This window comes from Tiliqua scincoides, chromosome 1 (genome assembly GCF_035046505.1).
Source record: "Tiliqua scincoides isolate rTilSci1 chromosome 1, rTilSci1.hap2, whole genome shotgun sequence".
NCBI classification, from domain to species: domain Eukaryota; kingdom Metazoa; phylum Chordata; class Lepidosauria; order Squamata; family Scincidae; genus Tiliqua; species Tiliqua scincoides.
Genome location: NC_089821.1, coordinates 228,870,674 through 228,896,243, shown reverse-complemented (window position 1 = coordinate 228,896,243; position 25,570 = coordinate 228,870,674). Strand labels below are relative to the sequence as shown.

Sequence of the window (25,570 nt, the reverse complement as noted above, 5' to 3'; positions counted from 1 at the left end):
AGATGCTAGATCATCACCCTGTTCTGAATAGGGTTCTACATCTTTTGCAAGAGCGGTTGCACAACCTGGGAGTCCTCCTGGATCCACAGCTGCTCCTGGATTGGCAGGTGATAGCTGTGGCAAGATGTTTTTACCCAACTTCGGCTGATGTGCCAGTGGCAGTTACTTGAGTAGGTCAGACCTGACCACAGCGGTCAATGTCTTGCTGACATCTGAGCTGGAGCCCAATTCTATGTACGTCTACTCAGAAGTAAATCCCATTATAGTCTATGGGGCTTAATCCCTTGAAGATAGTCCAGAAACGTCACAAAGCAGAACTCAGTGGCCCCTATGGTCACCAGGCCTCAACAATTATTCTGCTGCACTGCTGCTCCGGCAACTAAGCCAGTCTGCTTCTGGACCCAATTCAAGGTGCTGGTTTTGGTCTCTAAAGCCCTCTACAGCTTAGGACTGGAGTACCTGAGGGACCGCCTTCTCCAATTCAGTCTGGCCCACTCCCTGAGATTGTCAGAGGGCACCATCTTACATTTCCCACCTCCAACAGAAGTGAGGGAGTGGTAACAAGGACATTCTCAGCTGTGGCACCACAGTCATGGAACACCCTTGTGAACTACAAACTGCCTTCTCCCTTGAAGCAGTCTGGCAGGGGCTAAATTTTTTTTTCCAGGTGGCACTTGCATATTGCTGGTTTGCTGTGGGAATTTTCCTGCTGATTTTTTGACATTTTATGTCCGCTTTTATTGCCATCTTTCAAGGCTGTCTTTTACTTTTTATTATCATATATTGTCGCTTCTTCTGTGTACCATTATGTTGCTTTATGCTCCGATATTTTATAATGTTATGTATTGCTGACGTTTTTATGACTGTTTGTACCGCTGCCTTTCGCTTTCTTTTTTTAGTTTTATTGCTGCATTGTTTTTACATTAATGGTTTTTATGTTAGCTGCCTTGGGTGCCCACTGTAGTGGAGGAAAAGTGGGGTAAAAAAACCCAGGCATATTAAATAAACAAAAAAACAAATAGTCCTTGACAATCATACAGTGTCTAATTAGTGCTATAGCAATTAGTTCTTATGAATTTACAATTATCTTATTATCCAAGATAATCAAGTAGCCATTGTGTGTTTATCAAGGGGTACTGTTGTTTCAGGTAACATTCATGCTCTCCAAATTAGAACTAAAAATACTGAGGATGAAAGCCTTTTTCAGACAGAGACTCCTCCACACTTATACAGCATCCCAAAGTGTGCTGGCAAGCCCAACCCCTCACAGCTCTGTAGCCCTGCTCCCCCCCCCCCGCTTTCCTATTTTTCTATGACCAGCGTCCTAATACTGGGGAACAACCCTCCTTGTGGACAGTGTTTGGCATGCGAACAAACGCTCTTCATGGAGAGGGTGGGGACAAGGCAATTCCTGACAACAATGAAGGTGGGGCTTGTTGGCACTCTGGGAGCCTAATCCTATGGGCTTGAGTAACAAGCATACTGCTTGTACTGTCCCAGGTTAGGAGGTGGAACAGGGAAGCCTTGTCTGCCATATCCTATGCCCAGGCTTCAAAATAGCTTCTGCAGGCTTCAGTAGCCCCAGAAGCAACTGTTACCCTGCACATGCCTGATCTCGTCTGATCTCGGAAGCTAAGCAGGGTCAGGCCTGGTTAGTACTTGGATGGGAGACCGCCTGGGAATACCGGGTGCTGTAGGCTTATACCATAGTCTTTCGAGACTGAAGGTTGCCAAACAGTAGCCCCATTGCTGGGGCCGGGGCTTCACTCAGGGTAGGGGAATTAATGTCCCCTTCCCCTGAGGAGACCTCCAGCAGTCTCCCTGGCCCTGCTGGAAACAGCTGTGGTCATTTCAGTGCCACTGAGCCTGGCACTGCCAGGGAGGATAGGATTGGGCTGTAATAGGCACTCTGCATACATGGAGAGACTCTGGGTTTCAAGAATGTTTGCACAGGTCTAAAGACTACAGCATTTTGTTCTTAATTGGGTTAAATAAAATGTAGCTCGTAGTCTCTGCAAAGCAGTCCATAAATATGAATATTATAAATACTATTTTCAGGATGCAGGAAAATGGCAAAAAAGATATTAACTGAAGAAAGGAATAACTGGATGGCATTCGGGTTAGCAAACAGGGACATTGCAATGAACTCCATTCTTCAAGATGAAGATGAAAAGCAGTCATAAAACTGAAACAGCACTTTGAAGAGGTTATAAGATTAAACAGAAAAGAAGCAGACTATATTTGGCATGACTGTCTCAAGTGCAACAAAAAAGTTATCAATTTAAAGGTAACAAGAAAATCATAGGAAGGAATTCCTCAGTACCCACTTCAGTGTTGTGGGGAGGGGGAGTTTTCATTTTAAATTCAATAAATTAAAATTCCTTGTGGGAATTAGTCCACTTAACAGTTGAACACCCCAATCCACTCCCTGTGCTGACAACATAGCGCCCACTGTATCCCATGGGGGCATTATGGCCTCTGGAGGTATCCTCAGTGGAATAATTGTTCCCTTCCCCAAGGTTAAGCCCTCACTACTGCCATGTGTCAACTCAGACCTGTGCCAGCAACATTACTGGTGCAAGCCCACATTTACCCATAAAGGCAGATCGGGCCAATGAAGGGGGTTACGATTTGGCAAACACTGCTGCAGCTGAACCTGCCCTCTTCCCAGGTCCAATCCACCCAGACCTTCTACTCCATCTACACCCTTGCCTCCCTCCCAAGTCCTGCACAGGTTTACCTACCACCGGGCATCCTTGAATTGAGCCTTAAATTGTACATCTTGAAACAAAAACACAATTGCTACCTCAGTAGGGACAACACAGAGTCTCCCAAACTTCCTTTCATTTCTTATTTTGCCCTATCAAGTATCAAGGACTTTCAGATAAGTCCACAGTTGGGAATGGCAGATAATTTCACAAAATGTGGTTTTCTGAGCCACTGCTGACCCAATTCCTATAGTCAGGTGGGTAATAAAATTAATTTCCATAAGAACTAATCTAATATATTGATAGGTAGATAAAGATTTCAAGGCTGAACAACAAACTGGCAGACTTGATTAACACTTCCATGTGATGGATGAGCTAAAGAGATGCTGAGGGCGTTTCTGTTACCATAAGTTCATTTACGTTCAATGTTACTTCTAAAGTCCCTAAGAAGGGATATCCGAAACAAAAGAAATTTATATTTCGTAAGATTTGTCTCTGATCACAGCAAGGGTATTTGCTGTACTTTTAAATGCTTGTTTGGTTCAAAGCAAGCAGGTCAAACATCAATTTCAATTAAAGTTGGAATTTTATAGTACACAAAAAGTCCATTTTATAATGCTACTATATTTGAAAGCTATTGAAGGATAACAATCCTGACTCAAGAATCTAAAACCTGTTTATTGATTGGTTTGTAAGCTGGTTTGTGAATCTGGATGGGTAAAAGAAACACAATAAAAATATTCTAAATCAGGGATGCCCAAACCCCAGCCCAGGGTTCACTTGCAGCCCTTGGGGACTCCCCCAGTCCATGGGGAGCCCCCAGTGTCCAATGAGCCTCTGGCCTCTGGAGACTTGCTGGAGCCCGTGCTTGCCCCTATGCAACTGCTCTCAGCGTGAGGGTGACTGTTTAACCGCTTGCGTGAACTGTGGGACGAGGGCTTGCTCCACTGCTTGCTGTTTCATGTGTGTGATGCAGCAGCAAAGGAAAGGCCGGCCATGCTTTGCACAAGGCCTTTTATAGGCTTTGAGCTATTGCAAGACCTTCATTCATTCATATAAGTTCCATCTCTAATATATTCATTTATGTACATTTATGTAAATTTGAAAGGTAAATTAATTCTTTTTTCCCAGCCCCCAACACAGTGTCAGAGAGATGATGAAGCCCTCCTGTCAAAAAGTTTGGACACCCCTGTTCTACATAAACAAACCAGGTATTCAAGATCATTTAAAGCAGGGGTGCTCAACATGTCGATCGCGATCTACCAGTCCATCGCGAGGCAAAATGAGTCGATGGCGGAGCCCTTAGTCTATTCTAGTCTATAGACCAAGGGCTCCGCGATCGACTCATTTTGCCTTTAGCTGCTACAGGGTTGGGCTTGACTTTGCAGGACAGCCCTCACTAATCGATTGCAGAGCTCTAGCTAGACCGCTCCCAACCGGGCCACGTGGGAGCGGCGAGGTTGCTTCGGGGGCAGCAGGCAGGCTGCGGATTTCTGCCCTTCACATCACCAGCTCGGGCTCTTGCGAAGGCTCAGCTTCAGGCGCGCTTCTTCACCGATGACACGAGGTACGTGTGGGAAGGAGCCTGGCTGGGCTGCAGTGCTAGCCACTTACACGGGAGTAAGCCCTGTTGGCTCTAATGGGGCTTTCTTCTGAGTAGACATGCCTAGGATGGGGCTCTGAGGCTGCAAGCTTGTCCACACTTTCCTGGGAGGAAGCCCCACTGGCTCTAACGGGGCTTACTTCTGAGTAGACATGCATAGGATGGGGCTCTGGCTTCATGGAACTAAAATTGAGCCACATATTCAATTCAGTCCCAATGGAACTGCGAGGTTGTTTTGTACCATCACTTCACACTTCCCTGGAGGTGAATCTTTTGAACACAGATTTACTTCTGAGTAAACATGCAGAAAACTGTACTGTTAATTGCTTTTTTCCCCCTATAACTTTTTCTTTGTATCCCCCTGTGCATCTGTCTGCTAAATGCAGACACTTTATGCATCTGATAAAATGGGCTTTGGAGCCCAATCCCATGCATGTCTACTCAGAAGTACATCTCATTATAATCAATGGGACTTGCTCCTAGGAAAGTATGGATAGGATTGCAGCCCTACAACACAGTCCTATGCTTGTTCTACCCTGAATTAAATTCCATTATAGGCAATGGTGCTTACTCCCAGGTAAATGTGCATAGGATCAATCCTATGCCTGTCTACTCAGAAGTAAGTCCCATTATAGTCAATGGTTCTTACACCCAGACTACACCCAGGTAGTGGAGCTAAACAAGGGTTAGGCTTGACTTTGCAGGGAAGGCTGCAGAACTTCGGTTGTGCCTTGGAGAACCTGAGGAGCGTCTCCAGAAGGGCTCAGGAGCAGCCCAGGACTGTCTGGAGGAGTTGCTTGGGGCCACTCAGAAGTGCTGATGCAGGGTGGTGGCAGCGTCCGGCTGGGGAAGTTCAGCAGCATTTGAGATATGCAGGTGCCCAAGGCTGTGGTCCTCTCCTCACTTACCCAGGAGTAAGCCCCATTGACTAGCATGGGACTTACTTCTGAGGAGACAGGCTTAGGCTTGGGCACACAAGCTGCAATCCTCTCCACATTTACCCGGGAGTAAGTTCCATTGACTAGCATGGAGCTTGCTTCTGAGGGGACATGTAAAAGATTGGTCTCTAAAGCAGGGGTGCTCAAACTTTCAACTTTAGGGATGCTAGACCTTCAACAAGTGTATAGAAGAGAGAATTTCAGCAGGTGCAACTTGTCATCCCACAGATGACAAGCTGCACCTGCTGAAATTCTCTCCTACACAATTTTAAAGGTCCAGGATCCCTAAAGTTGAAAGTTTGAGCACACCTGCTCTAAAGCTCCTATCCACACTTACTGGAGAGTAGTCCCCATTGACTAGCATGGGACTTACTTCTGAGTAGACACCATAGGGTTGGGCTCTGAGGTTGCAGTTCTGTCCACATTTACACAGGAGTAAGCCCCACTGACTATAATGGGATTTAAAAAAAAACTCTGGTAGATCTCCGGGCCTTGCTGGGTTTCAAAGCAGTTCTTGAGCCCAAAAAGTGTGAGCACCCCTGATTTAAAGAAATCTCAGAAAAAGGAAAACAGCAGAAGCAAAAACTACAGCAACAAAAAAGTAATCCTTTTTAGTGACTACATTAGTTTGGAACTTGGTAGTGATGATAACAGATAAGAGAGAAGATGAGATTTATAGACTATACTAACCTTTTGTTAGTGATTTCTAAAGCAATTACTGTTTTTCTACAATATGTCTGAGAACCAGAAAGTTTCTTCAGAAGTTTATCAGAGTTCTTCAGTATCAATAGTGACATACTGATTTTCCTCTGCAATGCACAGCAATGGGAAAGTGCTGGATGTATTTCTAGGGTGCACTCTGAACAGAGCATGCAGCCTAGAGTATGTTTATAATGATCAATAATGCTCAGTAGATCCTCAGCAGATGAACTAATATGTAAATCTTCTACCCAAGGTAGAGGATTCAAAAACTAATGATCTACAGAGATTCAAAGCAGGAATGACTCAAGATAGGTTAGCATTAGAAAAGGCACCTGTCTCATCAACCTATGATTCATAAAATGAGGGGCGGGGGGAGAGCATGTGTATACCATCTTTAGACAGCTATTTCATTCCCATCCTCATAAAATTTTTATTATTATTGCTATACTGCTTTTTCAACAAAAAGTAATTCAAAAAGCAGTTTACAAACAAATCAATAAATGGGTTCCCAGTACTCAAATGCTCACAGTTTAAAAGAGATGTAGAAGATGCACCAGCATCAGCCACTGGAAAAGGTGACTTGTTGGGGTGAAAAGGGATAGTTGCTCTCCTCCTGTTTAATATAAGAGGACATCACTTTGAAAGGTATCTCTTTGCCCAGTCAGCAGGGGTTGATGGAAGGATACTGAGCCCAAGTTTCACACAAACTATAAAAAGTACACTGTGTGCTGGAGATGTAGGAAGATGTACAAAGGTTCCGTTTGCTGCCACACATGTATGCATGTATGAAGTGACTGTACAAGTCTTACAGGTTCAGTCAGTGCATGTGACTGAAATAATCTGTGCATGTGACACAATAATTTGAAACTGCAGTCACATATTAGAAAGAGCATAAAATTCTTCTCTCCTTTCAGGGAAATCTAGCTACTATACAAGCAGAGAGAAGGAAATGCTGGAAGGCATTAAGGTAATGCATATCAATGAAAGACTTTCTGGTAGGTGATGCATTCTCTTGGGCTCCAGTAGCTGCAATTCCTCCACACTGGATTGATTTTATTGTGGTGTTGGGAGGAGTAACCAGTGAAGCAGATGTTAACTTTCTGGGTCATCCCTACTACAGAAGCCTCAATAATTCCATTGTAGCATGCCTGCAAAACAGGACTACAGGAGACACAAGAGGATTTGGGGTGGGGGAGAAGGGAAAGCACTTAGCAAAATAGCTTCCAAGGGAGTAACCATATAGCTGTAGAAACGACAAAGAACCTGTGGCTCCTTGAAGATTAACAAAGGACGCAATCCTAACCCCTTATGTCATTGCTTTCCGGCACTGACATAAGGGCAATGCAGCTCTGAGGTAAGGGAACAAACATTCCCTTACTTTGAGGAGGATTCCAAGAGTGACACCCAACTGCAGGATGCAGCACCTATCCCATTGGTACAGCTATGCCAGTGCTGGAAAGTACTGACATAAGGGGTTAGGATTGCGTCCAAAGTTATATTAAGACTGGATATCATCACAAGATGGGGGCTCAGTCATGATGTGGATTCTTTATCATATTACAGAGTTAACTGACCATCTTCTAGCAATGCTATCACTAACTGTGAATTTTCCTATGCTAATCTTACATCCTATTAAGTTTATTACAAGATTAGCCTTGTTTCATTTCTTCTTGCAAATTCATTCTGCTGCTTTAAAAAAAATAAATCTGTTCCTATGTGTTGTGTGGATCCACACACCACACACACATCACTGCCTACTAGGGAGTTCACCAAGCATCTGATGAAATGGACAGTAATCCACAAACATTTATGTTGAAACAAATTGGTTAGTCTTTAAGGTGACACAGGCCTCTTGGATGTTTTAGCAAAATAATTTGCTGTGGTGAAGCAGGAGAAAATATATAAAACCCATCTACAAGGTTTTTTTACATCTTGAAGTACACTGTTGTGCAGCTAACATCCTCTGAGCATTGAATGATTCTTCCAAGGAAAAATAAAATAAAATCTGTACATACGCCAAAACAGAGTAGCGCAAACATAAAAGTGTTGGGTTTTGGTCATTTTGATCCTTTGAGAATTGCCATATGGTATCTGGATCCCACTAAAGCTCGCACACATACAAAAAAGCCACAATAGGATACAATTTAACACAATGGAAGACCACACATTTCTGGTCTAGGCTGGCCACTAAAGAAAGGTCAGTAGGGCATTCTCTATTTTTCTTATAATCCATTATCTGTTATGCTCCAGAATGAAGCTTGAAACTCCCCAGAAATCAGAAGTTTCAATAATAAGAGACAAAGCCTGAATCTACCTCTTTCCCAGTGCAATCTCAAGCATATTTATCCAGAAGGATCACTGGGTTCAATGACGCTTACTTTCAGGAAAGTGTGCACAGGCATACAGCCTAATGGATATTTTTAAATCTGCTCTCTCCACTCTATTCTAATGTATTTTCCAATCAAAGAAAGAAATGTTGTCTTTTGCACACTCCAGCTATGCAACACATGCACTTTGTAAAGCTACCACATGTCTATCTGTGCTGTTGTGCCTTCTCACACAGCTTTTCTTTCACCTTTGTTTAATTCTCTCATTGCCTTGACTATCTCATATTTTCTTTTGTTCATTGTTGAACCTCCTTTGTTTCCTGTCTATTCTCTCCCCTGCGCCTACATTAGCCCTACTCTTCCAACCTCACAACCTGTCTTCCTCCTTTTGGACCTCATCACATTTCTTCTCTCCTTCTAATCCCAATGATTCATGTTACATATTAAGAAACACTTCTTAAGTATAGAAGTTGTTCATGAATTAAATAGCACAGCCATGAATACTGCAAACCCCCAGCTCTCAAGAAAAGCTAGGAAAGGCACATTTTGGGGTTTAAAAAGTTTTTTCCTCCCAAAGACAATGAGTTGGGTAATTGAATGGAGCAACTGGGAGTAAGCCCCACTGAATTGAGTGGGACTGACTTCTGAGCAGACATGCAAAGGATCGGGCTGTGAGTCCCTTACACCACCACAATGACACTGTACAACTGCACACTTACTTGGGAGTAAGAGCTTCACTGAATGCAGTGGAGCTTATTTCTGGGGAAGTGCGTGCCTGGAAGAGAGGGCTGTCTTCAGCTTTTCTCTGCCCCCTCGAGCCCAAGTTTTCCTCTTCCTCCCTCCCCTTCCAGGGACACAGTCTCCACTTTCGTCTCCTTCCTCACCTCTCTTTTCCCTCTCTCCACCTTGGCCCAGGGTCTCAGACAGACGTCCACGCTTCCAGAGGCTTCTGAGAAGGCGGCAGCACCACCAGCCTCTCCACCCGGGGCTTCCTTTCGAGCTACTTCCGACTCGCCCGCACCTGCACCTGCACCTCCCCAGGCAGTACTGACTGTGCAAGCCTAGGCATGCCTACTCAGAAGTCAGTTCCACCGTCTTCAATGGGGTTTACTCCCAGGCAAGTGTGTGGAGGATTGCAGCCTGACTGGCACCCAGCCGTCGGTCTTTCCCGGATGCCCAGACTCCCCACCTTCACCCGAACGGGGCTGCGTGGCCTCAGCGGGAGGAAGAAGCATCTTTCGAGACTGCTGCAGGCCCAGCCGCGCAGAAGCCCGGAGTCTCGCCGCTGGCTCAGCCCACCAGCCGTCGAGGCAACCCCTGGCCGGGGAGTCTCTTTCCTGGCACCAGAGCATCCCTGGACTGCTCCCTGAAGTCTCGCCACCCCCCGCCCAGGTGATTTCGCCCCCGAAGGGGTCTCCCCAGCCCCCCAAGGAGCGCGCTACCCCAGTGCAGCAAGTTCACACGCCCTCTTCTCGCAGCCCGCAGACAAGTTCTTCGGACGGGAGGGCGGGGGTCCCTTCCTCCCAGGCGGGTGCACAGCGAGGAAGGTGACATTCAGCCCAGCAGCAGCAGTGCCCGCATTGGCGGGCGGGCGGGCGGGCGCTGCCTTGCAGGGAGCCCAGCCAGGCATGCCAGCCAGCCAGCATCACCCCCTCCTCCTTCCAGAGGGCGGGAGCCACTGCAGCAGGCAGTCCCTTGCACCGCAGTGTGAGGCGAGGGATACCACTGCAGCCCCCACGCGGGGCGCCCACCGGGCACCAGCGTGCAGCCTTACCTTCCACTTTGGTGAGAGTCAGCACCGGGCTGTTGCACGCGCTGAGCGGGGCTACCCTGGCCGAGTGTTTCTTCATGGTGAGCCCTTCTGCCAGCAAGAGCCCTTCCGCCGCTCGCCTACATCCTGAGGCCGGGGGCGGCCCAGCGCCCAGCTCCCCTTCCTTCCCCGGCCACTGCCAGCCCGGCGCACCGCTGCGGCTGCCGCCACCTCTTCGCCTGCACGCTCTCCTCGCCTTGCTGCAAACAAAACGTCACCAGCAAATCCACTCCCCCTCGCCCCGCCGCCATTGGCGCCCTGCTCTGCCACACCACCGAGGGAAGCGTGTTCCCCACACCCCCGGTGTTCCCCCAAGTCCCCGGCAGAGCCTCCTTCCCCCCCAGGCCCTACGGAAGGGAAGATCCCCAGCAGAGAGTTAGAGCACAATCCTATGCTCCGCTACTCAGAAGGAAGTCCCATTATCTTCAGTGGGGCTTACTCCTAGGATTGCAGCCACAGCCAGCAGTCCAAAAAACCCTTCTGTCTAGCAGACCTTTGCAATCCGTCTTGGGGGTGTGAGGTTTATCAAGAAAAACCAGACTGCCTATACTGTCTGTGCACTCCTAGGCAGGTCTACTCAGAAGGAAGCCCCACTGAGTTGGATGGGACTTGCTCCCAGGTAAGAGGGCACAGCATTGCAGTCTGTGAGCCCAATCCTATGCTTGTCTATTCAGAAGTAAGTAAATCCCATTGTTTTCAGTGGGGCTTACTCTCAGGAAAGTGTGCATAGGACAGGATTGCAGCTTCAGTTCATTTCACAAGCTGAACTTTAAGAGGACAATTCAGATTTTTAAAAAACATTAAAAAAAAGATTTTTTTTTTTAAAAAACTAACAGGTCTCCTGCAGCTATTTTGAGTCTCTAAATGATCCATAACCCTGACATCACAAAAAGATGTTACAGCTCAAAAAGATTGATAGATATAAAATAACTTTAATTTGTTTCAAATTTAGTGCAGTTTAGAACAGGGTTACTTTTATGTCACAGGAATCAAAATTGTGCAGCAACATGGTAATGAATGTTGAACTTCATTAGTCTCTCAAAGCAGATGTGTAGGTATTGTGAATCTAGTTGTTTCTTTGCTTCTACTAAGCAGAAAAAGAGAAAAGGATAAACTCCTTAAGCCTCAGAATGGTGTTACAGCTTTACTGCTTCATGTAGTATGTCATGTCGAAACCTGCTACCTTGGTACTAAACAGGGGGATGAGTTAAGATTTCAGTTGCCTGCTTGCATTTTATTCCCTGCTCAGCGATGAACTGGATGAAATCAATCTGTAAAAGATAAATTAAGCAACCAATTCTTTGTACTTGAAGCATACTGTATTAGAGGGGTTGTAAAACCCCTCGATTACATGTAAAAATGGACTAGTTGAAGAAGTAATGTAAGAAGTAAAATTCATGTAAAATAAATAATAATAATAATAATAATAATAATAAAACTTTATTTTTATCCCGCCCTTCTCCCTAACGGGACCCCTAAAAATGGACTAGTTGAGGAAGAACGGGATTATCTAAAGGGCTGCATTTTTATTCTCTCCACCCAAACAATATTGAATATTTCAGTTGTTGGTTGACAGCTTCATTTTGTAGTAAATGCCACAAAGAAAGAACAGAACAGAATGGTGAGTTACAGCCACATTTTTTCTTTTGGAATGGAGTTTAAGCCAGTGATTCCCAACCTGTGGTCTAGGGACCACAGGTGGTTTGTGAGACCCTGAGAAGTGGTCCACAAGGTCTCAGGAAAAAAAAAAAGATGATCACCTTTGATCACTTCCGGTCTTTTGCCAAGTAAGTGCTCCCCCACAGACCACTGAAGTGTCAGCTGTGGCTGAATGTGGTCCATTCTCCCCCCCCCTCTGGTGGTCCAGTGCTTGCTGATGTGCCAGGTGTGGGAGGGTCCATTCTCCCCATGGACCACCAGAGAGGGCGGAAAATGGACCCCGCAGCTGGCATTTCCAGTGTCTCACTTAGCACTCCCCCATGGGCTACCAAATTGAATCATATTTTTTGAGTGGTGGGGATGGAAGGAGGCATGTGGTCCACACACCAATTCCACTGTTTGCCTCAGTAGTCCTCGGGTTCCTAAAGGTTGGACTCCTAAAGGCAGGCTCCTAAAGGTTGGTTCCACTGGTTTAAGCAATAAATGCAGTCACTCAAATTCTAAAAAAAAATTCTAGATCACCTAAAAAACAAGGTTCTGTACAAAAAAAAAAAGAACCACAGCTTTACTCACAAGATTACAAAGACTGGTAAATAAAGACAAAGGGAAAGAAGAAGCAAGAGGCAGAATGAGAAGCTGAATGAGAGGCAGGGCTATTGGTTAACCAGATAAAATGTTCTTGTTTTCATATGTTTGAAGATGTTCTTGAATAGCAGGAGGGACTGAATATACGCATACAGGGAAGGATAAATTTAAAGAATATGGGGTCCCCAATGAAAACAAGACAGAAGTTTTCTCTAAGAAACTAAGGGTGCAATCCTAACCAACTTTCCAGCACTGGCATAGCTGTGCCAGTGGGGCACTTGCTGCATTCTGCAGTTGGGGGCAGTCATGGAGGCTTCCTCAAGGTAAGGCAATGTTTGTTCCCTTACCTCAAAGTTGCATTGCTCTTACCTCAGTGCTGGAAAGTTGGTTAGGATTTTTTTTTAGTTGGCAACCTTCAGTCTCGAAAGACTATGGTATCGCGCTCTGAATGGTGGTCCTGGAACAGTGTCTAGTGAGGCTGAAAAGGCCGATTCGGGAGTGACAATCCCTTCCACACCGGGAGCAAGTGCAGTCTGTCCCTGGTCTGTCTCCCTGGCTATGGGCCTTCCTTCTTTGCCTCTTTGCCTCACTCTGTTGACCAAGTGTCTCTTCAAACTGGGAAAGGCCATGCTGCACAGCCTGGCCAGGGTTTCCCACCTGTTGAGGTCCACTCCTAAGGCCTTCAGATCCCTCTTGCAGATGTCCTTGTATCGCAGCTGTGGTCTACCTGTAGGGCACTTTCCTTGCATGAGTTCTCCATAGAGGAGATCCTTTGGGATCCGGCCATCATCCATTCTCACGACATGACCGAGCCAACGCAGGCGTCTCTGTTTCAGCAGTGCATACATGCTAGGGATTCCAGCTCGTTCCAGGACCGTGTTGTTTGGACTTTGTCCTGCCAGGTGATGCCGAGGATGCATTGGAGGCAGCGCATGTGGAAAGCGTTCAGTTTCCTCTCCTGTTGTGAGCGAAGTGTCCTAAAGTGTCCTAAACTCACCCTAAAGTGTATTGCACCCTAAATAACTAATCAAAGGGGTTAGATTACACATGCTACATACAAATATGTGCAAAGAACCCCAACTTTTTTTTTTTTAACTTAAGGAAGGTTAAAATTTTGAGGGGCAGCAAATATGTAGCCTGCTGGCTATTCTTTGCTCAGAATTATCCTACTTAAACCAAGTATAAAAGTCCATGCATATTATCCAAATATATATTTTATGGGAATAATCTTATGGGGCAGAGCAGTGAGGTAATAATTTTGAATAAAAAATGCCTGGCAGAAGTTAAATATCTTTTTGCTCCTTCGGTCAAAACTGCAGCTTCCAGAAACTGATTGGGGGGGGGGGGGAGGAAAGAGAAGAGGTTTCATGACACACATTTCAACAAGCACATTTCAACAAGCACTTGCCCATAACTACAAGTACTATTAACACAGGCACTCCTCCACTGAAATCAATGGGAACGCTTTCATGTAAAGCTAGCAAAGGTAATCTGCATAGTTGGTGCTCTTCCAGTTTATATATATTCATTTTTTGGGTAGGCACAGTCATTACTGTTATTTGTTAACTTCTTAAAAGTGTCTGGCTTATCTATGAAAGCAGTAAAAGTGGTCACTTGTGTTTGCACAACTAATTTCAAAGTATACTGCTTTCATTCCAAAATAAACTAAGCTTCAAGCAGTTAAATTAATCTATACTAGAGGAAAGAAAGGTGGTTTTTTAAAAAAAAAATATGAACCTTGTTTATGAGATCAGATATTCAAAATTAGCAATTAAATTAAAAATCTAGTTGAATCAACATAGTTATCACTTTGGACCCAACTCTGAGGTGACAACACAAAAAGAGGAAAAACAAATTTCACACACTGCTATGTGAACCTCCTACTAATTGGTCAAAGAGGCACCTTTTAAAGTGGTGTCCTCTTATATTTAGCAGGGGGAGAGAAACTGTTCCTCTTCACTCCAGCATGACATCTTTTCCAATGGCTGTTGCTGGTGTCTCTTCTGCATCTCTTTTTAGATTGCAAGCCCTATGGGAACAGGGAACCATTTATTGATGGATTTTGTTATGTGAACTGCTCTGTAAACTACTTTTTGTTGAAAAGAGGTCGTCATATTAATAATGATATCCAGTCCATACCACTGTTTCACATTATTATTATTAATTATAATAATACTAATACTAGCATCACAAATTTACATTAAGACAGGAGTAACACTCGGTCAACACACAGCCCTTTCACATATACCTGTTGCAATCAGGGCACTGTTTCTCAGCCACCCACAACTGCATTGTGTGTGCATGCACACACATGCATACTATTAATAATACAACTACATGGGCATGGTCAATTGTGTGGGTCTTTCCCATGTAATTGCTGTCCCACTGAGAAGGAGAGTGCAAACCAAAGAAAGATCAATGAAACATTGTCTGAAATTGTGTATGCATTAATGGTAGCTTAAGACCAATATATTTTTGTCATATTTAAAGAACATGCAAGTAAAGTGCATATAAGGAAGCAATGCTACATAACTGCTTCATGGAGAAGCGGATGTACATATTGAGGATGCAATCCTACGCATGTCTTCCTGAAAGTAATTCCTGTTAAACCTAGGACCCAATCGTATTCCCTGCCAGCCCACAGCACCCAGTGCTACTAAAGAAGCGTGCTATGAGAAAAACCTGATGAGCTAGGGAGAAGTCAGTAAATTTTTTTCTTACAGCCCAATCCTATCCAGGGTTTGTGATGGCGAATTGCTTTGTTACCAACAGGGAGGTAAGTAAGAAAAGTGCAAAATGACAATAGGGCTTTCACACTGCAGGCAGGGGATTATGGTTTGCATAGAATTGGGTTGCCAATTACATAAAATATTACAGTGGAAATAAAGACCTGGGAAAGAGACAGAAAAGATAATCCTAAAGCTTTGCTCTTGGAACAGAACAGTTTTAAACACGTTATAGAAGTATTTTATTTGAAATCAATTTTATTCTTTTCACATCAGTTAACTCCTATATAAGGAATTGCTGAGCGCCAGCTCCTGTTAAAGAGCTGGCTGTTTGCCTCTGTTCCTGCTTCAAGCACCTGTCTGTCCCCCTTGTGGCTGAAGATTTCAAAACAGCAGCAGAAAAACTAAACCTTCACAAATAACAAGACAATGAAGACGAGGCACAGCAGGCATGCCAGAAAGGCTGGCGTTAGTCTGAAAAGAAAATGTTATGGTTAATTTTTTCCTGTTTTGCCACTGCCTTTAATTGGTTTTGCAGATATTTGTAGAGCTTCAAACAGTCCCTTGTAAAAGGGAAAACTAGTTTTCATCAGCTCTGCTGGCAGAATGGCAGAATTCTGGCTGCTGGAGGTTTCCTTAAGGTAAGAGGACATTTGTTCCCTTGCCTAGGGTAAGAGCTTTATGGGGCATTATGGTGCTTTTGTGACAGCACAAGGGCCTGATGTGCAAGTGAAGCACATGCTCTGCCAATGTGCCTCACAATTAGGATTGGGGCCCAATTCTTGTTATTCAACTCAGATACGGCATCAGTGTACAGCCAGATACAGGAAAGTCAAACATAAGGCCCACAGGCCAGATGCAGCCCCCTGGAAGCTTTTTATTCAGCATCCCATTATAAATGGACTTTTCCAGAGCCGCTCTTTCAGCAGCACTGCTTCTGCTGAGGCTCTGCAAAGGAGAGACAGAAGGAGGTGTCAGAAAGCAAGGAATGCTACAGGGGAAAAAGCACACTGTAAGGGTTGAGAGAGGGAGATGCTGCCAAGGTGTTGGAAGAGCCCTGTTACCACGTGGGCTGCCTTTCAATAGTGCCGCTTCTGCTGAGGCATCGCTTCACAGACCACCTCTCAGCTGCTGAGTCGTGAAGTGACACTGTGTCAAAAGTGGCAATGGTGAAAGGGCAGACCATGTGATAATAATAAAATATTATATGTTTAATAGTATACCACATTTCAACAGAAATGTCTAAACTTCAAAAAAAAAATGTCATAAAAGGGCTCACAATCTCAAAAAGATGCAGAAAAAAACACCAGCAAACAGCCACTGGAAAAGATGGCATGCTGGGGTGAAGAGGGTCAACCCTGCTAAATACAAGAGAACCACCATTTTAAAAAGTGCCTCTTTGCCCACTTGGCAGGGTGCATACAGTGAGCTCTATGTCATTAGTAGGTCTTCAGAATCCCCTTTGTCCCAAACCCCTGAGCTACCTTGGAAACTTCAGGGGGAATGGCAAAAACAGACTGTGATTATTTGGCTTTTGGTCTTATGCACTGCATAACAAAACAGGCTTTGGCAATCACTGTCCATTTCTTCATCTTTCATTCAGGTGCAGTCATCAGATGCAGGCCATAGAACATGAAAGCTTATACTGAAATACATTGGCTAGTCTTTAAAATGTGATAAGTCTCTTTGTTGCTTAAACCTAAGAATACCACTTCACATCAGGGGCGGATCCAGTGTCTGTGTTGGGGGGGGGGCATGAGCGCTCCAGAGCCCAGGTCAACTAGGCAGGTAGGCCTGGGCTCCCAGTTGAATTTTGGCCTCTGTGGCCAAGGTTTGCTAGCTGGGTAGACCTGGGCTCCAGCCCAGAATTGGAGCCCAGATCCACCTGCAGGGTAGACCCAGGTTCTCATTCCAACTGCCCTCTGGAGCTGCCTCTTCCAGGCAGGTAGACCTGAATTCCTGGCTGGGCACAATCTAGTCACCAATGCCCTGCCCAGTGGGCATTTCCCTTGCACCCAACTTCACTCCCCATCAGAGGGTGCCCTTCTCCACTGGAGCAACAGTGGGGGTGGCCCATGCAACCATGCCCACCCCCGGATCTGCCCCTGCGTCACATGAATTGTGAATCAGGCTGTAAGTCAATGTGGGCATAATCATTAGAATGTACTATGATGATAATGAATATTTATATACTGATTTTCAGGGGGGAAAAGTTTATATAGCAGTTTAAAGAGCAAATAAAATAACTAAATGGCTCCGTATCCCAAAAGTTCACAGTTTTGGGACAGTTCACAGTTTTAAAAAGTTGCAGAAGTAACACCAACAACCACCACTAGCAAAGAGACAGTTCTGGAGTGAAGAGCGACAATTGCTAAATATAAGAGGAGCACGTGCTCCCCCTGCTAAAATAGCAAAAATTATAACTTAGCACGGAAGTTAGGAGGAACTTAGCACGTGCTACATGTGACAACAATGCACAAAATATTCAAGGAGACCATTTGGCTTTAGAAAGCCCCCAAACACCATGTAACAATTTTGTAATCAGAGCTCTTTTAATATGCAGTGTTTGCTATAAAGGAGGAGGTACTTTCTGAGACACATAGGAAAAGCAATGTGTTTTGAACTGAGGCACATGATTTTGGTAATAGGTTCAGAAAGACTCTTCAAGTCAAACCAATCACTAGGCTCCAACAGCAGATCCCATGTTTCCGACCACTCCAGAAGATATTCCAGCTTCCATGTATCCAGCTTATTTCCCCTTCCTCCAGCTGCCAGTGGCTCTTATTCGAGTACTAACATACATCTTTTACTCCTTCTCCAAGGAAGGAGGACACATGGCTTCCCTGCCAATACCTTTCCGTCCCTGCCCTCAACTACTTTTGTTCTCATGCCACAGCCTTCCATACACATATATGTATACAAAGTTTGCATTTGACCAACACCAAAATCTTCAGGCTTCAGTACGCCCAGGCTGCAAAACCAATATACACACTGGAATAACAGTACAATAAGGTGGTTGAGAAATATTAATCACACATACAGTATGATTGTTGCTTTGCCAGCTCGGAGCATGAGTCAGTAAGAAACATTAACAGCTGTGTTAGTTTTGCTTGAATGCTTCCTGAATACCTTAGACAACATGATTTTACAATACTGACTTAAAAATTTATATGTGGCCTTCTTAAAATTGTACATTGGCAAAACAGTCAACATAATACAGAGCCAGATTGCAAAACCAATTACCTGCAATACATTATATAAACTATCGTGCTAGGAAAATGCACAGATTTATACAGCAGTAGAAGCAAGACCTTCTAGTCTGAACTGAAGCTATAAAACTAAGCACCACAATCAACTGAAAATTCAGCTCAGCTTTTCCCAACTATGGAAACTGGCCTGCCATATTAAACTTCTGGCAAATCACTGTTCCCAGCACTGATAGAATGAGGGAACAATCCTAACCAGGTCTACTCAGAAATAAGTCCTATTTTGTTCAATGGGGCTTACTCTCAGGAAAGTGTAGTTAGGGTGAGTGAGTGAGTGAGTGAGTGAGTGAGTGAGTGAGAATTTATACTCAGTGTTAAATGCCTGAGTGAGAATTTATACTCAGTGTTCCTCTTAAGCCATGTGGCTATGCAGCTCAAAACTGAGCTCTGCACAGCTCAGAACTCATTGATCTGGAAGTCAACAATTAGATATGATGTAATTGCTGAGCCTTCAAAGATGCCGTCGTGCACCTATAGAAGAATTCCATGCGGTGGTGAGAAAAGCAAGGGGGAACACTGTTTATACCATGTGCCAACAGCTCAAAATGAATAGAGAACCAGGTCAACAGGTAGAAAATGATAATGTTCACAAAATTGGCATCTTTTATGGAAGGTTCATGTGAAGGAAGGCAAGTTTTGCTAGGTTTAAAAAAAATTCTGGGATAACACATTTTGTGCTCAAAAAATGAGTTTCTAGTAATAGTAAAGGGTCTATGATATCTTACCCTGTGAGATATCTGTGATATTTAAGACTGTGATAACTTAAAACAAAATTACCTATCTGGGCTTTGCAATGATGGAACTCATGTTCCACCAGAACAAGGCCCATGCTGCTGGTACAGCAGCTACAGTGGCAGTGCATGGGATGAGGCCACCTGCGAAAACAGCTGGCAGCCCCAAGTGCGCACCATTGTAGCACCCAGCCCCTGCCAGTGCAGGTAAGTTGGGAGCATATTCCAGGGAAGGATTGGGCAAGGATTGGAGCCAGATGGGGAACTGGGGGAGCAGGCTGGGGCAGATAAAAGCAGCAGCAGCACAGATATCTTATGCTCCCAGCCTCATCATGCTCCCCCGGACCCACTTGGATTTATGCCAACGAAAGAGCTGGTGCAGATTTGAGTAGACCTATGGGGACCATGGCATGGCTGAGTAGGTAAAAAGCTTTTTATTTCAACCTGATCTCCAGTTGCCTGTAGCATGCAGTGGATGCTGCAACAGCAGCACTGCACACTATGGGTCAACCTAGGATAAGACTGGGCTGTGAGTCACCAACAGTCCTGACCTTGTGAATAGCCCTTCTTTCTCTAGTTTACACAACTACATAGTAAATATAACTGTGAGTAGAGGAACGTTAGTTTTGGCTAGTCTTGAAAGCCCGCCATTACAGGTAGAGTTACAATTTGTGCCTGCAATTCCACCCTACTATGAATGCCCTGTCTTCCCCCCTGTATTTTGCCTATCTTTCTGTATTTTTGACAGTTCTTCCGAGAAGTAGAAGCTGCTGTGCAGGTCTTGGAGCAGAAAAGGCTGCTGGGGCTTCCTTCTGCAAGCAGCCTCTGTCCTTTGTCTCTTCAAAACTCCATTACTAGCAAGTACTTGTCTTTGTGGAGTGAGGTCCTTCTTTCTGTCTGGAATCTCTCCTCCAGGATTGGCAGGCATCTGCCACTGGGTAGCTGAACTTGTCAATCTAGGTTAAGGGGGTGGAATGGCGTGACCAGTGACTGACTTCTACAATCAGATAACTTGATGACATCATCCACCAAAGTTATTAGTCTAGAGACACAATCCCAACCAGGTCTATTCAGAAGTAAATCCTATTTTCTTCAATGGGGCTTTCCCTCAGGAAAGTGTGGTTAGGATTGCAGCCCAAATACACTGGAAATGTGTTGGGTCTGACATGGCTACTTAATGCTGGTAAAAGGAGGCATATCCACTTTATTCTTCCATAAGTATAGGGGACTGGGATTCCTTGGACTAATGCAAGTTGCTAGTGGTAAGAACCATTTCTAGTCTGACTGCAACCAGGGAATTTGTTTTGCTTTGTCTGCTCTTTTTCCTCCCAGCCTGTCAAATTCCCCATGTTCAATATAGCCCCCTTGGGCTGAGTTGTCTGAGTAGCATCCAAGCTCCATCCGCTGGGCATGACTGTTTCTGGCATCCATTTGATCAAACCTTTTCATTGTGCTTTCCATTCAAGCTCAGGAATTTTCCACCAGCATGCTTGTATTTTACTACCTACTCCCCCCTCCTTTTGGTTTAATTCCATTTCTTTTTGGACTCTGAATAAACCAATTACATTTTGATCCTTTGTCTGCCTATTCCATGTGGACTGTCCTGTCTCTTTGCCCTATAGACACTACTATGGGTTTGATTTTAATAAGAACCCCTGGGTTTCAGGGAGGTTCCCCAAAAAGCTCCCCTCTGCCTGGTCTCTCTAGTATGGGATGGTGGCAGATTAAACAAATTACAAAGATTTTGCAGGTGGGCAAATATTGGCTACTAAGCACTACTCTCCTTGGTCATCCTGGCTTCTTAAGGGAATCTCTTCCCATTTTTCCTGATACATGCCTTTCCTAGCATACACAGAGGGTGCACAATGCCTTGTTCACACATTATACATGCCCATAAGTTTGCGTACCCAAAAAGGATTGAGACAGTTCATTTGTGCCAAAGTGTGTTGTGTAAACTGGTGACATGGTTGAATATTTATGGATGGGTATAGATATCTTGAGTTGTATCCAAAGAACTGCATGACTAGTACCACTTTCTCAAAAGAGAGCTGGATTTGTGCTTCCTGAACATTAGCCCCCAAAACTGTATGGGAAACTTCTTTTGAAAGTTACAAATCCGTTTTTAATACGGAAGGGATGCACCTTCCAAAAGGAAGAAGTTCAAGATTCTGCTGGCCATGGCCAAACCCTTAGGTATGACTGTGTAGTTTTTTTTTCATACAAACGCTTGACAGTAAGGGTAAATTTGTGTGTATATAGCATAGTCTGGTGTGCTTGTTATTTTTATAGTGGCCTGTTGGGATGCAAAAGGGAGAGGAACCACAGTAGAGCATCAGGGAGATTAAGACTTTGCCTCTGCTCTGCTTGTGACTGCACCATCCATGTGCTATTTTAATGAGAAAAAAGTTTCCATTAGTTCTCAATGCAAGTTTTTTTTGTTCTTTAAAATTGGGTGAGGTGGAGTGGAATTGCAAGAAGGTGTGGAGTCACAGTACAGCAAAATCCTAAAGCCTGTCATCTCTTCTGCCACCATTTTGTGCCCTTACAGGCCACTATTTTTTTTTAAAGAACACATTCACTGAACCATGTTACATGTGTAACATAGAACTAAGATTGCCACATGGAATGGGATTTTAAATGGAAATAGAAACTGTTTCTGAATATGTTTTTGTTAAGATAAAGGGGCGGAACTACTATTTCTAAATTCAGATCAAAAACTATGTGATTTGTGCATGCTGGTTTCACCACAGGGTAAAACACACACAGCCTAACGATGCTAGAATAAGAGCAGAGAGACTTGTGGAGAGTTCCCTGTCAGAACAATACCAGGCTTGGACTAACTTCTAGGATTAGTTCTTTGTAATAGCCTGTGATCTTGATCTTCCCAGTCTTGATCTTCCCAGCATCAAGATCACACGCAGTTATCATGGTGCTGCCTGCGACACTGACCACTCCCTGGTGTGCAGCAGAGTGAAACTGCAAACAAAGCGACTGTATCACACGAAAAAGGAAGGAAGACCTCGCATTGATACCAGCAAGACCCGGGATCAGAGAAAAGTGGAGGAATTTGCACAAGCGCTTGAGGAATCTCTTCCAGGCCCGGCCGACGCAAACGCATCCAACAGATGGGAACATTTCAAGAATACCGTTTACAACACCGCCTTGTCCATATTCGGCAAGAAGACCAACAAGGCGACAGACTGGTTTGAAGCCCACTCTGAGGAGTTGACACCAGTCATTGAGGAAAAGAGGAGAGCTCAAGCAGCATACAAGGTCTGTCCCAGTGAGCGCAACCTGCAGGTCCTCCGAACTGCTCGCAGCGAAGTCCAACAGACTGCCAGGAGATGTGCTAACGACTACTGGCTCCAGCTCTGTTCCGAGATACAGATAGCAGCTGACACGGGCAACATCAAGGGGATGTATGATGGTATCAAGCAGGCCCTAGGTCCAACACAGAGGAAAATTGCCCCTCTGAAGTCTGCCACAGGCGAGGTCATCCAGGATCGGGCGCAGCAGATGGAACGCTGGGTGCAGCACTACTCTGAGCTATATTCCAGAGAAAATGTAGTCACCGAAGAAGCACTGAACAACATTGAGTGCCTGCCTGTACTGGAAGAGCTTGACAGCGAACCAACCCTAGAAGAACTTCACGTGGCCCTGGACTCCCTTGCCTTTGGCAAGGCACCTGGAAAAGACAGCATCCCTGCTGAAGTCCTAAAATGCTGCAAAGAGATCATTGTCACTGAGCTGCATGAAATCCTCTGTCTCTGCTGGAGAGAAGGTGGAGTACCTCAAGACATGAGGGATGCAAACATCATCACGCTGTACAAGAACAAAGGTGACAGGGGTGACTGCAACAACTACCGCGGCATCTCTCTCCTTAGCGTTGTAGGAAAGCTGTTTGCCCGAGTTGTACTAAAGAGGCTCCAGGTACTTGCAGAGAGCGTCTATCCAGAATCGCAGTGTGGATTCCGAGCCAACAGGTCCACCACTGATATGGTATTCTCCCTTAGACAACTGCAGGAGAAATGCAGGGAACAACGACAGCCACTCTTTATAGCCTTCATAGATCTCACAAAGGCTTTCGACCTGGTCAGCAGAGACGGCCTCTTCAAGATTCTCCCCAAGATCGGATGTCCACCCAGGCTCCTCAGCATCATCAGATCCTTCCACAAGGACATGAAGGGCACTGTTGTCTTCGATGGCTCCACATCAGACCCTTTTGACATCCGAAGCGGAGTGAAGCAGGGCTGTGTTCTTGCACCAACCTTGTTTGGGATTTTCTTCGCTGTCCTGCTGAAGCAGGCATTTGGAACTGCAACAGAAGGCATCTATCTCCGGACCAGATCAGACGGAAAGCTCTTCAACCTCTCCAGACTGAGAGCAAAATCCAAAGTCCAGCTGAAATGTCTGCGTGACTTCCTCTTTGCCGACGATGCAGCTGTCACTACCCACTCTGCCAAAGATCTCCAGCAGCTCATGGATTGTTTTAGCAAGGCCTGCCAAGATTTTGGACTGACAATCAGCCTGAAGAAAACACAGGTCATGGTTCAGGATGTGGACTCACCTCCCTGCATTACAATCTCTGAGCATGAACTGGAGGTTGTCCATGACTTTGTGTACCTTGGCTCAACGATCTCCGACACTCATTCTCTCGATGCCGAGCTAAACAGGCGCATTGGTAAAGCAGCTACCACGTTTTCCAGACTCACAAAGAGAGTCTGGTCCAACAAGAAGCTGACGGAACATACCAAAATCCAGGTCTACAGAGCTTGCGTCCTGAGTACACTTCTGTACTGCAGCGAGTCATGGACTCTTCGCCCACAACAGGAGAGGAAACTGAGCGCTTTCCACATGCGCTGCCTCCGACGCATCCTCGGCATCACCTGGCAGGACAAAGTTCCAAACAACACAGTCCTGGAACGTGCTGGAATCCCTAGCATGTATTCACTGCTGAAACAGAGACGCCTGCGTTGGCTCGGTCATGTCGTGAGAATGGATGATGGCCGGATCCCAAAGGATCTCCTCTATGGAGAACTCGTGCAAGGAAAGCGCCCTACAGGTAGACCACAGCTGCGATACAAGGACATCTGCAAGAGGGATCTGAAGGCCTTAGGGATGGACCTCAACAAGTGGGAAACCCTGGCCTCTGAGCGGCCCGCTTGGAGGCAGGCTGTGCAGCATGGCCTTTCCCAGTTTGAAGAGACACTTTGCCAACAGTCTGAGGCTAAGAGGCAAAGAAGGAAGGCCCATAGCCAGGGAGACAGACCAGGGACAGACTGCACTTGCTCCCGGTGTGGAAGGGATTGTCACTCCCGGATTGGCCTTTTCAGCCACACTAGACGCTGTGCCAGAACCACCTTTCAGAGCGCGATACCATAGTCTTTCGAGACTGAAGGTTGCCAATACAATACACAATAGCCTGTGACAAGGTATGGTGCATGGCTTTATCAACAGGTGAATATAAGTCTCATTTCTGAAGGGGGAAAAAAAGAGTGAACCAGTGAAGGCAACAGATTGCTGGAGGCCCTGGAGCAAAGCCACTCCCCCAGTCCCCCATGTCATCCTCCTCTGCACTGAGCCCCCCTCCCCATGGTATCTCTACCTGTTTCAAATGATGTATTGGGCACTACCACTGCCTTTGAGAGTCCAGAGTGGTGGGTCTTCTGTCAGTGCCCTTCCTAGCCAACCCTATGAACATAAGAACATAAGAACATAAGAACAGCCCCACTGGATCAGGCCATAGGCCCATCTAGTCCAGCTTCCTGTATCTCACAGCGGCCCACCAAATGCCCCAGGGAGCACACCAGATAACAAGAGACCTCGTCCTGGTGCTCTCCCCTACATCTGGCATTCTGACTTAACCCATTCCTAAAATCAGGAGGTTGTGCATACACATCATGGCTTGTACCCCATAATGGATTTTTCCTCCAGAAACTCGTCCAATCCCCTTTTAAAGGCGTCTAGGCTAGACGCCAGCACCACATCCTGTGGCAAGGAGTTCCACAGACTGACCACGCGCTGAGTAAAGAAATATTTTCTTTTGTCTGTCCTAACCCGCCCAACACTCAATTTTAGTGGATGTCCCCTGGTTCTGGTATTATGTGAGAGTGTAAAGAGCATCTCCCTATCCACTCTGTCCTTCCCCTGCATAATTTTGTATGTCTCAATCATGTCCCCCCTCAAGCGTCTCTTTTCTAGGCTGAAGAGGCCCAAACGCCGTAGCCTTTCCTCATAAGGAAGGTGCCCCAGCCCCGTAATCAGCTTAGTCGCTCTCTTTTGCACCTTTTCCATTTCCACTATGTCTTTTTTGAGATGCGGCGACCAGAACTGGACACAATACTCCAGGTGTGGCCTTACCATCGATTTGTACAACGGCATTATAATATTAGCCGTTTTGTTCTCAATACCCTTCCTAATGATCCCAAGCATAGAATTGGCCTTCTTCACTGCCGCCGCACATTGGGTCGACACTTTCATCGACCTGTCCACCACCACCCCAAGATCTCTCTCCT

The 25,570-nt window shown here is 45.4% G+C and overlaps 1 protein-coding gene and 1 pseudogene across 3 annotated transcripts in view; one reads left to right on the top strand and one right to left on the bottom strand.

The window, feature by feature from the left end:
* Window positions 1-25,570, bottom strand: part of SLC35F3 (solute carrier family 35 member F3) — a 168,813-nt gene that overhangs the window by 60,889 nt on the left and 82,354 nt on the right. The window contains exon 1 of one of the 3 annotated variants that reach the window (XM_066611448.1): window positions 10,053-10,278. The exons of the other annotated variants lie outside the window; for them this stretch is intronic. Within the exon in view, the coding sequence (XP_066467545.1) occupies window positions 10,053-10,128 (76 nt within the window). The 5' untranslated portion in view covers window positions 10,129-10,278. Of the gene's footprint in view, window positions 1-10,052; window positions 10,279-25,570 lie in introns of those variants that run through there. 3 annotated transcript variants of the gene reach the window in all.
* Window positions 1,581-1,700, top strand: LOC136637036 (5S ribosomal RNA; annotated as a pseudogene).